At 32.4% G+C, this 13,009-nt stretch overlaps 1 protein-coding gene across 1 annotated transcript; it reads right to left on the reverse strand.

Annotated features, from left to right (window-relative positions):
* Positions 1-2,890: 2,890 nt before the first annotated feature.
* Positions 2,891-11,838, reverse strand: LOC114270645 (uncharacterized). Its single transcript, XM_028212194.2, has 2 exons — positions 11,558-11,838; positions 2,891-4,056 (listed from the first exon to the last, which is right to left on the reverse strand). The coding sequence occupies exons 1-2, from the start codon at positions 11,645-11,647 to the stop codon at positions 3,271-3,273; spliced, it is 876 nt and encodes a 291-aa protein (XP_028067995.2). The 5' UTR covers positions 11,648-11,838; the 3' UTR covers positions 2,891-3,270.
* Positions 11,839-13,009: the final 1,171 nt, after the last annotated feature.

Consider the following 13,009-nt stretch of genomic DNA (forward strand, 5'->3'; position numbering starts at 1 on the left):
AAATATATGACGTTATTGCATTCAATATATGGTTGTGATTCAAAATATAGTATATAGTGTGTATTATATTCTTCAAATGCGCGTACAAAAATAATATTGATTATTCTTCAAATATGTCGAATTCTTTTTTTTAATCACAGGTTTTATTAGTTATTAATCACACTTAAAAGATGTGATCTAAATGTTATTAATCACACTATCTAAATGTTTTTAATCACACTTAAAAGATGTGATCTAAATGTTTTTAATCACACTTAAAAAGTGTGATCTAAATATTTTTAATCACAGTTAAAAGATGATCTAAATATTTTTAATCACACTTAAAAGGTGTGATTTAAATATTTTTAATCACACTTAGAAGGTGTGATCGAAATTTTTTTAATTACACTTAAAAGGTGTGATGAAAGCATTTTTTAATGACACTTAAAAAGTGTGATTAAAAATGACCCATTTTAATTACACTCCCAAATACCACACTTTAATAAAACTTAAAAGGTGTGATTAAAAAACATACATCACACAAAAAAAATGTGATCTTTATCTGTGTTTGTAGTAGTGCGAGTCAGTATTTTAAGGTAGGGTGGCCGAACATTATGTATATCTAATTCTAATTATATTTATATTTTTTTTATATTCTAATTTACAAGTTACAATGCATCAAAATATATCAATAGTCAACGAATTTTTAATTGCCTTCTATTTTTATCACTTATTTTATATTTATTTAGTCAAAGTAAAAATATTTTATCAAATTTAGGATGAAAAGTGGCATTTAAATAGGCAGAATAACTCTGCAAATAATACATTGATACTAAAAACTATCTTGCAAATTGAATAAGGAGACCAATAGAATACCTATCCCTCAAATATAATATATATATATATATATATAAAGGTTATAAAAAATAAAATGTGTAGTGCAAATTAAATTAGTGAGGTGTGAGTTTAACTATGAAATGAATCTGAATAATAAAATGTTGATTATGGGTAAAATTCGAGATAAAATTTATAGGACTATTTCATTAATGTTTATGCAATTTAGGGGAATCTATCTTCACTTCCCTCAATTGTTGAATACAAATATTAGAAGAGAAAATTGTTTTTCCAGTTGAATAGTGGGGAAATAATTTTATTTTTATGATGGTGCAAGTTTTTTTTTTTATTTCTATGGTGCAAGTCTATTCTTGTATTTGGTATAAGTCTTTCTTATGTGTCAGACAAAAAAGATTTTATCTAAAGTATTCGTTTTGCATTGGCTTTTTTGCTGGCTTTTTTGTGTTGAGACATTTTTAACCTAACTTTTTTAGCCTCATTTGGTTGTTTTTTTTGACTTTTATGAGAGAAAAAGTGTAATGATTATGGTTTAGATGTGACATTTTGTCTTATTGATTTATATAGCTAATTTTATCTTTTTATATTTTTTTAGCCAAAAATCAAAAACCAAATGAAGCTTAAGTATAATTCCTTTATAACTGTCCCACTAATTTATAATTTTCTCATATTTGAATGTATGTGTGAGGTAATACAAGGTACGGGTGGACATTTTTGTTCAATTTTCCATTTTGCCCATTTCAAATGGATGCGTGCACATGATCATTTTTTCATTACAAATTCTGATGATCGTTATTAATTGATCCAATTAATTCCTCTCATAGGTTCTATTTTCATGATTTGAACTGCTCATTTCATAAATTTTTGCACATCAATTATGCATAAAAAAATTAGATAATTTCAATAATTATAATTAGATTATTTCATCGCATTTGTATTTTCAATTATTGAATCAATATGATTTTCAATATCAACACTAGGGTTAGGGGTTTTGAAAATTGGAAAAGATTAAGATATTGTGGTATTACTTGAAAATTAATAGTGTGAATTGATTTTTTTTTTTTTCTTCTAAATTTATATTGAGTGTAAGATGTGCAAACAGCCAAAAAAAGTTACATTTTATTTGCTTTTTATCTTTAGTAATTTGTTAAAATTGTGTCAAAAAATTTACTTTTCAAACCTGTCTTGGGTTAGAAGAGTCTACAAAAGTTCAAAAATAGAAAAATCTATAAAAATTCACTAAAGACAAAAATGAGTCAAAACAACCAAAAATAAGCCAAAACAACCGAAAGTATAAAGTTTTTTTGAAATTTTTTAAGAAAAAGTTAAAATTCAATAAAAAAAAAACCACTTAGAAAAATAAGGATAGCATTTGGCAAAATTTTAAAATTATAATTTAAGAATAGAGTCGTATTTTGAGTTTGCGAGTTTTGAAATTATAATTTGAAAAGAGAATCTATTTGGTTATGAGTTTTGAATTTTTAATGTGACATGACATGAGAAAATTTATTTGATTATGAGTTTTGAAAAAAAATTTCAAAACTTAATTGAAAAACTTAAAACTCATAACCAAACACACAACTCAAAACTCTATTGAAAATTATATTCAAAACTCATAACCAAACTCCTTTTAAAATTCAATTCAAAAAAATAATGTCATTTTGGTCTTAAAAAATAAATTCTATATTTAAAAAATATCAAAACCAAATATAAATTTTTTTTTTCCAAATAATAGGTGGCTATTGACAATTGCAAAAAAAAAAAAAAGTACTGTTCCGGTCAACCAAAAATTCAAAAACTGTTTAGTTTATCAAACATATTTTCAAAATGTGTTTTGAAATTGATTTGAAATTATAATTTGAAAACTTAAACCAAATATAACATTACAATGTAAAGGTAGAATTAATTTTAGAAAGTTAAACCAAAGATAGCCAAGGATTTGCAAAGAGAGGCTCCCAACAGAGATAAGTAATGCAAAGGAATACTATATTTATGGCACAAAAACCAGCTCATTTATTAGTCATAGTCCCATCTGAACCTGGTCAAAACTAAAGCATCATCCAAACAATGAATTTGAGCTCATAATATCAGTAACTTAATGCATAAGCACTTATTACAACAACAGTTTTAACACTCACATGTTGCATAGATTGTTACGAGCTACAAGTTCCTTCAATGCAACTAAGACAGCAAGCATTGAAGCTCTAATCTATGCCTTAAGATAGTAATAATGTTACAAAAGCTGCTTACATAGAAGACCTCATCTATGATTTTACGTACGTACATACATACATATATATATGTCTTAATTTGAACAATCAGAATTCTATCATAAACAACAACAACAATAGTACTACAGTCATCTGAAGTAACCCAGAAACCTACAAAAGTCAGAAAGAGAAGTGAGCGAACCAGCACCGAGTTAATTTGTATTTTCACTCAAGGCTTGGACTCACCAGCCTCATTGCCATGGTCACCATTCTCGATCACTGTGCCCTCGACTTTCTTGCTTATCTCATTGTCCATCGACTTGTTTTGTTCCTCATTTTTCTGTCCCTCTTTCACTTCGCCTTCCATTTGGCATGTCTTTTCCTCAGCAATGCGTGTATCTGGTTTTTCCTCAACTGGTATTTGCTCCACCTTTTCTTGAACTTCTGGTTCCTCGGCTTTCCCTTTATCATTTCCAGTTACTTCAGAACTGTCAGCCACTTTCCCAATCTCAACAGCTTTTGAATTTCCTGGTTCAGCTTCTCTGTCCTTGCTCTCGTCAGCATCGGGCATTTTAACGTCTTGTCCAAGCTTAGCTTCTTCAGGAGCATCTTCGGCTTTGCCTGCCGTATCACAGGTTTCGTCTTTTTGCTCATCTTGATTTTCTTTCACAACATGCTTCTTGATTTCTTCAGTTTTATCTCCTTTCACCGCCTCTGTTTCTTCAGGGGCGACTTCTTTTTCTTTGTCATCCTTCTTTGAAGCTGAAGATTTCCGACTACGCTTCTTCGTCGGAGTATCACTTTCCAGTGTTGGAGCTGCCTTTGCTTTCTCACTGATCCTGGCTGACCTCCTTGGGGTTTCACCGGTTCCCCAATCAAACTCAGATATGGCTGGATTTCCAGGATGTGATTTCAGGTATTGTTCCAACTGTTTTCTGTTGATGATCTCCTCACCTGTTGGGGCAGTGAATATGATCTCATTCTTCTTAGGGGTGCCTGCTTTCTTGGGCATGAACTGCAGACGAAGACAGCTTTGTTTTACACAAATCTTTTCTCAGGAGAAAAAGGACAAAAATTCAAAAAGCAGGCTAAATGGTATTGAAGTATAGGGTCGGGAAATGAATGAGAATGGGCAAGTTAAGAGTGAAAAGTTAGAAGTGGAATTAAACTTCAGAAAACAAACACATCATATTTATGAGAGAATAGGAAATAAGTAGATCATTGTTAAACTCCAACTTTCTATCTCAAATCAAAACAGAATGACTACAGTCTACACACTTGTAAGGGTAACTGTCAAAGGCTTCCATAAACTTCCCTAATTAGATTCATGGGTCAACTGAAACAACATAAATTCATGGGTCCTACTACAATACTCATCCCTCTCTGTATGCATACCATATGCGCCTACTACTTTGAGACATAACCCTATGACACTTTGGAATAACCAAAAGCACTTTGGGGTATAACCAACACCAATTTCATAACCAAACACCACTTGAATCATAACCAAACACCACTTTGGATTGTAACCAAGGTTGGCCCACTTTGATTTGACAATATGTGAATCCCACCACCACTTCAAGTCAAAACCAACACCACAGTAGGGCATAACTTGCATATGGAACATGCCCTCTTAATATGTACCTTAGACTTGGCCTAAATTCACTTCTACACTGCAGATTACATAAGGCCATTCTTTTCTTTTTTTGGATCAACAAGAAAGGACTTTATTGATAAATCAAAAAAGCATGCGAGGATAAGGCATCCTCTTACAAAAGAAAAGGAGAAAACACAAAGCAAAACCCTAACAAGAAACTCTTAAGCAAAAGCCTACATATCACATAAGGCCATTCTTTGATGTATAACATGCACATTCATGTTCGTTACGGCTCCAACTATCAACTATACAAGTGTTCTTTAGGAGTAAGACTAGGCAACCTTTCCACAAGTTTTGATACACATCAGAGCATGTATTTGATCACATATCATTGCTGTACCAGTCCAATGGGCATGTTCTTCTGACATATTCAACTGACAATGATTCACATTCTTGCATCCACAAGATCTCATTGTATATTACAAACCCTCACCATATCTGCTCCAAAATTTTGTACGGTTAAAAGCCGTCAAACTCTTTTCAAGTGACAGAAGCCTAAGAGAATCACCCCTATTAGACTATCATCCAGACTGATACCATAGCTTTACTTTTGAAGAACAAGATGACCAAAATCAAAACCAAAGTATCAAAATACCTTATAATCTTCCCTCTTCCACATGACATGGAATGGAAGTAGAAATCTTAAAAAATAAATCTCAGAAAGAACTAACCAACTAATCTAATCATTTCTGAAGTAGACAAACTCTGCCAAACTAAATAAGAAGAGAGGCCATATACAAGATGGTGATTGCAAAGGTCTCCTCTGTTCTAGCAAGCAACTATCCCAACAAAGCTCTTGATATCTGGAAGCACTTTGAAGGACCAAACCAGCTTAAAAGATTAACCAAAGCTTCACAAAACAAACTTGCAATAGGAAAGATACAAGACTACTCCAAATATAACCTCAACGAAGACATCGAACTATGTTTCCTCTGTGTACCACAGTAATCTATGTTCCAAATAAACAAATATATTAATATTTCATAATCATATAGACAGCAGGCGTAGCATTATGAAACAATTCACTGTCAGCTATAGCATCATGCTATGAAAGTTTCTTTAATATGAGATATGTCCATGTAACTTTGTACTTAGATATTACCTCAATTCATGTGTTTTTCACTCATTTCCCTTGTAAACCTTCAGCCCCATCAACTTCTTGGGAAGCCTGAGACATGAAGCTTTAGCCTTGACGAGGGTGCTTGGGAGGCCTAACTGACATATGTCACTAAGATGCATCCACATGAATACACCAATATATATTTTCAGCAGAGATATTCATAAAAAAATTAAGTACCTACAGAGAGCTTATTTTAAGCAATAGATTACAGAAAGCGGGCCACATCACTTCATACTTCCTCCACACATTTGTATTAATACAGGGTGCTTAGATTTTAGAGAGGGGGTCATGGCATCATTAATACTCATATGTCTCACAATCAGAAATCTGTAATATACAGAACCAAAACAGAATTATTATTCATATCTAGTTCAATACAAGAGTCAACAATCAACACATCCTCGCATTGCTGTAAGGCCTTGGTAAAAAAAGGTCAACTCAATGCAAGGGGCTCCACTAAAGTGGAGACTGGGGATGGCTGTACGCAGCCCTACCCCCAGGGAAGCCTTACTGTAAATCAATATGAAACAGTAACTTGTTCAAGGTACCAAAAGAACAAAAGGAAGGCTATATACAATGAGGGCTGTGTGTGTGTGTGTGTGTGTGTGTGTGTGTGAGAGTGAGAGAGAGAGAGAGAGAGAGGAGAGGATTGACTAAAACATGGGTATGGCTTCACATAGAGCTGAGTGGAGAAGATAAATCCATGTAACTGATCTCAAGTGAACATTATTAAGCCTAGTTGAGTTCAGTTAAGGACTTGGTAATTCAAACAATGAATCCATAAATCAGATGCAACTCACCAACCCCAAACGTAGAAAAAAAACACTATAAAGAATGTGTCCCTTCTCCATGTTTTGAAGGAAATGCACACACAACTTAGTCGCACATGATACTATACATAACCCACACTACCCAAGACTCTTACCACTAACTCAATTTAGTAATCAAATAAATACGTATATAATATTTATTTATAAAATATTATATGCAACAAAATACTAATAGTCCAACATCCATACATGTCACACTGATTATAAAACGCACACACAAATACAGGGATAAGAAACTATTTTCACCAAGTAATAAACAAGCAAAAAAGAAGAGCAGGGCAATGAAGTCTCCAGAATAGACTAATAGAATCGAACATCAAGAATAGTAGGAATTTTAGAGAGAAAATTCCCAATTAAGGATACAAGAGCAAAGCTTTGAGTAATGCAATAAAAAACTAGTTATGGAGCAGCTAACCACCTAAACAAAAATAGCTCAACCACCAACTACCATACTAACACAACTACTAGTCATGTCACACACAGGTTGAAACAAATACACCTGCACACACACTAACCCACCACAAAAAAGGACCATAAATACAAACAGACAATAATTCTGAATGTTTTATGACCACAATTTCAAAAACCAGGTTTTGATGATGAGGGGAATTCTGAGAATGAACTATCTTCATATAAATTAACTCATGTTTCAACTTTTAAGACAACACAACTTGAATGGAAAGGCCTTTATTCAGCAAAAGCATCCCAAGCCTTTTACAAATCATCTAACTTCTGGAAACTATTTTCAAGTGATGAATCCTTGAGAGAAAATGAGCAGAAAGGTGCAATGTTCAGAACATAGTAAAATCTTTATTCAACTCATTCTAAGCCACTTTTTCCTAGTCTTTGTGCAATATTTCATTCTCGTTAACTGAATGAAAGCAGATTCTAATGACGATTAAGAACTCATCTTACCTATGAAATTTCAACGGGCAACTTGTAAATGAACTTCTTTCACTAGTAACAGCACCCTTGATCTTTCACAAATCCTCATACTTCTGGAGGCAGTTTCCAAGTGATGTCTAATTGAAGTGTATTAGTAAAAAGAAACCCATTTCTAAACTTCATAAAATTTCAGCTCATTTGGAGCTTCGTTCGCCTCAAGTGCGAAGAATTTTCCATTATTCTTTAACAAAACCAGTACCCTTGATCTTTCACAAATCCTCATACTTCTGGAGACAGTTTTCAAGGGCTGTCTAGCTGAAGTGTATTAGCATAAAGAAACGTATTTATAAACTTCATAAAATTTCAGCTCATTTGGAGCGTCTTTCTCCTCACTTGTAAGGAATTTTCCATTATTCTTTAACACAACCAATACCTTAAACTTTCAATCAAAATTGTGTTCACCTCAAAAGTGATAAATGCCAAACCCAGATGACTTGAGGACAAATGAAACACAAGTGAACTAGCAAATTAGGATTTTGATCTCCAACTTCATTTAAATGATTACAAAATAGTACAGAATCTGAAGCCTACAGATAGAGCATAAATTATGCAAATTTGCAGAACTTGAAAACAAACTACACCATATGAAAGGCAGCACCATAGCAGCAAAATACTAGATCATGTTATACACCTCTGTGATATATTTTTGGGCATAACTTGATCGTGCAGATGCGATTCAAGTTAGCCCTGATTCTCAACTAAATTCCCAGTTATTTTAGGTAAGCTACTGTGTGTATCTTTCACTCCATCCTCGCCACAATTTCAGTTAAACATGATGCTCCTGTGTGTCTTTCTAGCTCTTCACTCGCCGTAGCAACAACCTCGTTGTGGACCACATCACTCTTCCTACTTGGTGTAGTTATTGGTCCTCATTGCACATGAATAAACATATCAATCTGGATTTCTCTCCTTTTATCTTTTTAATAGTGCAACTTTCAATTCTCACAGATATGTTCATTTCAAATTTATCCTTTCATGTCTTGGCACAAATCCATCTCTCCCATTAGTATTTTGTTAAACACTAATGACCAAGTTGTTTCTTCATGCTCGAAACCCCTAATCTTTGCAAAGGAGCCACAATTTATCACATGAATCATAGCAGGTAATATTAGGGGTGCAACTTGGGCGGGCTCAACCCGAGAAATCCGAACCTAGTCCGAATTTTTTTAGAACTTGGACAAGATATTTTTAAATTCGGTACGGGCTTGGCAAAAATTTAGAAGCCCGAATTAAATTTGGACAGACTTGGGTAAAAACGTCAAACAACCCGAACAACCAAAAGCCCGAATTATACATCTATAGATATATAAAAAATATTAAATATACATATAAATTATTATCCATTACATGATATTAAAGTAATTTAGATTATTAAATTATATTGAATATATATTATTATATATACAAATGACATAAAATCTTTTTTTTTATTTTTTTATTTTCACTCATAAATTATAAAGACTACTATAGCAGCATCTCTCTTACATTATATAAATTATTTGTTTTGATGGTATTAATGATTTTCTATAAAATAAATATTGTAAATAGAGTCAAATTTTAATAATTTAATAATGTAACTGGAAAAAAAAAATTAATTCATTTACAACTCGGGCAATTCGGGTTTTACTCGGGTCAAGCGTGGGCAGGCAACCTCAGGTTACGATTCAGGCCTGGGCACGTCTCAATACAACTTGGGCTGGACTTGGACAACCTCCGCCTGAGTTGCACCCCTAGCTAATATGGTAAAACAGTTTGTCAGTCAATCATCAAACTCATTTTGAAATTTGTAGCAATGAGTCTCTTCAAAAGATTATAAGCAAATTGCATATTTTCCTGCCAATGTCTATGATTTTTCCATAAGGAATTTGTGTTAAAAGACTCAATTTTCTCTAGTCATGTTAGAGCATTGATACGAAAGTTAGATAACTGTAGGCAAACAGTAAAATTTAAATGACTAACCCCTGAAATCTCCTAGGCCATATAAGCCAATTCAAGTGGGAAACCGAGCAAATTTTCTTCTTGTTTGATCAGAGAGTTGGTGTATCTTCCGGTTGGAGATAAATGATATTTCTTTTGAGGGAAACATTGACAAGCTAATAAAATGTCCCAAAGCCTACTGTGAATTTGTCCGCATAAGAAAAAATTTGGTAGTGTTTGGTAGAGTTTTAGAATTATGATTTGAGAATAGAGTTGTATGTTTGTGAGTTTTAGAATTATGATTTGAAAAGAGAAAATTTGTTTGGTTATGAGTTTTGGAGAGAGTTTTGAATTTTTGATATGACATTATGAGTTTTGAAAAGAGTTTTCAAAACTTAATTGAAAAACTTATAACTCATAACTAAAAATACAACTCAAAACTCTATTGAAAATTCTATTCAAAACTCATAACCAAGCTCTTTTTAAAATTCAATTCAAAAAAATAATTTGTCATTTTAGTCTAAAAAAATAATTTCTATATTTAAAAAATATCAAAAACAAATATAATATGTATATATATATATATATATTTCCAAATAACAGGTGGCGCTTGGTAATTGCAAAAAAAAATAGTGCTGTTCCAGTCAATCAGCCAGACATCTGGGGGATGTTCGGGCGGACGACCGGACAAACCAAAAATTCAAAAATTGACTGTTTTACCAAACATATTTTCAAAATGTATTTTGAAATTGATTTGGAATCATGATTTGAAAACTTAAACCAAACATAGCATTAGAATGTAAGGGTGAAATTAATTTTAGAAAACTCTACCAAGCACTGCCTTTATGTCTTCGTCAAATGTTCTGCACCAGCTAGTACATAAATTTCAAAGGACCTCATTTGATGCCACTATTCTTAGTGCCTTTTATAGCTAATTGCCACCATCAGTTGGAGATGTGGGTATCAAGTTTTTGTGGTCAACATGAATGCTTTTGGCTCTTTCAAATACTTTGGACACTTACAAAAACTTCCATTTGCACATTCTTCCTATAGCCAGTCTCTTAACTGTGCTTTATTCATCTTTCAAACAACTCATAAAAAAAATCAGCTCACACCTTTGATGAAGCCCAATTACCTTAAGAATGCAAAATCCATAGACCACGCTTTTGATGGCTAGAGGCTTATTATAATCCTTGCTAAAGTTAGGAATGGTAGCCTTAGGATAATGCTGAACTTCCTTAAAGGCATTTGGACAGTGTAATAATGATAGGTCACTCCACAATAAGATTGAACCATGAAGGTACCCATTGATTATTAGTCCATGATATATCAATCAGCAACCCACATTTCCAAAATCACTTCATAAAAGAGATAGTCATTCTACATCTTTCCATTCTCCTATAAGGGATAGTCATTCTACATCTTTCCAACTAAATACTACTTTCCAAACAGTAATCCCTTCAATATCAAACAAAAAGGGGCATAGAAACACCAGATAATTGCAGTTCCATTCCTAGGGCCAATTACAGCAGTTAGTTCTTCGTTCCCTTAACAACCCGAAAACAGAATAAGAAAAATTGAGAATTACAGCAGAGATACAGAGAGAGAAAGAGAGTGAATCCTAATTTGTTGAACCCTTTCAGAAAACCCTAAAAAGAAAACCAGCATGGTTCAAATTCTTTTTTTTTTTTTTTTTTTTTCTAAGTATGATAAAGAAGCAAACGGAAAGCCTAGGCAGCCCGAGAAAATTCAAAACAGAGAAACCTCAAACAAGTTGCACAAATTCATAATAACACTCTGCCAACGAACCCTAGCTTCAAAACCATCACCAGTGAATCAAATTCAACAACAGAACCACACAATTCCACAAAATTCACCCCCAAAGAAACCCAATTTTGACCCAAATACACAAAATTCAAAGCACAAAAACAACATAACTTCAAAGAAATGAAAGTGAAAGAGTATATATACAAATATATAGATATAGATAGATATAGAGAGAGAGAGAGTTGAAGAGAGAGAGAGAGAGAGAGAGAGAGAGAGAAACCTTTTTGTTCCAGCCAGGAGGAGCAGGGAGTTCAAAGGAGAAGAGTTCGTCGCCGGCAAGGGTTTGGGCATCGTCGACTGATGTCGCCATTTTTCTCACCTACCAAATCCAAACGCCAAACAATCACAACCTGAAATAACAGAAACCCATATATGTCTCTCTCTCTCTCTCTCCTCACTCTAGATTATTCTCTCTCTCAATTTTTCTGCTGTTGTTCGTGTTGAAATAAATTTTTAACGGAACGAGAAAAATTTATTTTATTTTTTATTAAAAAAAATAATTTTTTGTTAAAATGTCTCCGTCATATATAGGACACATTGTCTTAAATTTAAATTTATATATTTTTAATAATTTTCAAATTAATTAATTTTTTTTTTTAGTTTTATAATTGGTGTTTTAAATAGAAATTTTGGAAAAATTTTAGTTATTGGTGAAATCTTTTGTTGAAAAAATTGACTGCAAAAAATAAAAAATTAAACCTTATAGGATGAAAAAACGATGTAAAATTTAAAAAAATTATTTTGCAAAGGATAGAGGATATTGAAAGGATATGGTTATTTATTTTTATTTACAACAAGTCTTGGAACCTGAACATTCCATCTTAGATTTGGGTTAAGAATAAAGTGTGTGGTGGAAATTGAAAATGTGTATGGTGAGATCTATGTATAGAATAAATTTGAATTACACATTGATGTTTTCAAGTAATTTTTGGATATTTTTTTGAGTTTGTAGTATTACTCATTTATTTATGGGACATATAATCTCCTAAGAATTAAATTTGTCAGATAAATAATCATCTCCAACCAGTGTCATTGCATAAAATTAGGAGTTCTTAGATATGTGAATTGATTTACGGATTTATGGAGAAGAAAAGGAAGAAGAAGAAAAAAGTGATTTGTCATTAAAATAGGAGTTTATTATTATTATTATTATTATTATTATTTACAAATCCCCTCTACTTTTTTCTTTCTTCTTTTTTTTTTTTTCATTTTACTAATCTAAATTTCAAATATAGCCTTCGAGAATTCTTCCCTCTCTCTTAACAATTTCAATCATTTTTATGAATTTTTTTTCCTTTGTACTTGCATACATATTGGAATTATGTTATTCATTTACAAATATAATAAGGGTTTGACTTTCTTTCGGTCTGTGATCAGATTGGAGGGTGTTATTGGACTCATGAAGATTTATCATAAGTCTCATTTCGATAATCTGAACTGTTGATCGGATATCGATAGTTATATGATCAAATCAATTTTGTATATAAAAAAATAGAAGGTGAAAAAAATAAACAATTGATAGAAATCTGATCCGATAAAATAGCTATCGATATCTGATCAACGTAATTTTTTACAAACATATAATAGTCGACAAGTTTTACATATTGAACGATTCGAATTATTGAAATGAGACCCGTGGTGGACCTCCATGGACCCAACAACACTCTCCAGT

The sequence above is a fragment of the Camellia sinensis genome, chromosome 5 (assembly GCF_055761805.1).
Source record: "Camellia sinensis isolate YWXY chromosome 5, ASM5576180v1, whole genome shotgun sequence".
Taxonomy (NCBI): Eukaryota; Viridiplantae; Streptophyta; class Magnoliopsida; order Ericales; family Theaceae; genus Camellia; species Camellia sinensis.

Coding starts and splice junctions, on each gene's coding strand:
- LOC114270645 (XM_028212194.2), bottom strand. CDS start 11,647: ATGGCGACATCAGTCGACGATGCCCAAACCCTTGCCGGCGACGAACTC. Junction 4,057..11,557: donor CTCCTGGCTGGAACAAAAAG/GTTTCTCTCTCT, acceptor CTTCGTCTGCAG/TTCATGCCCAAGAAAGCAGG.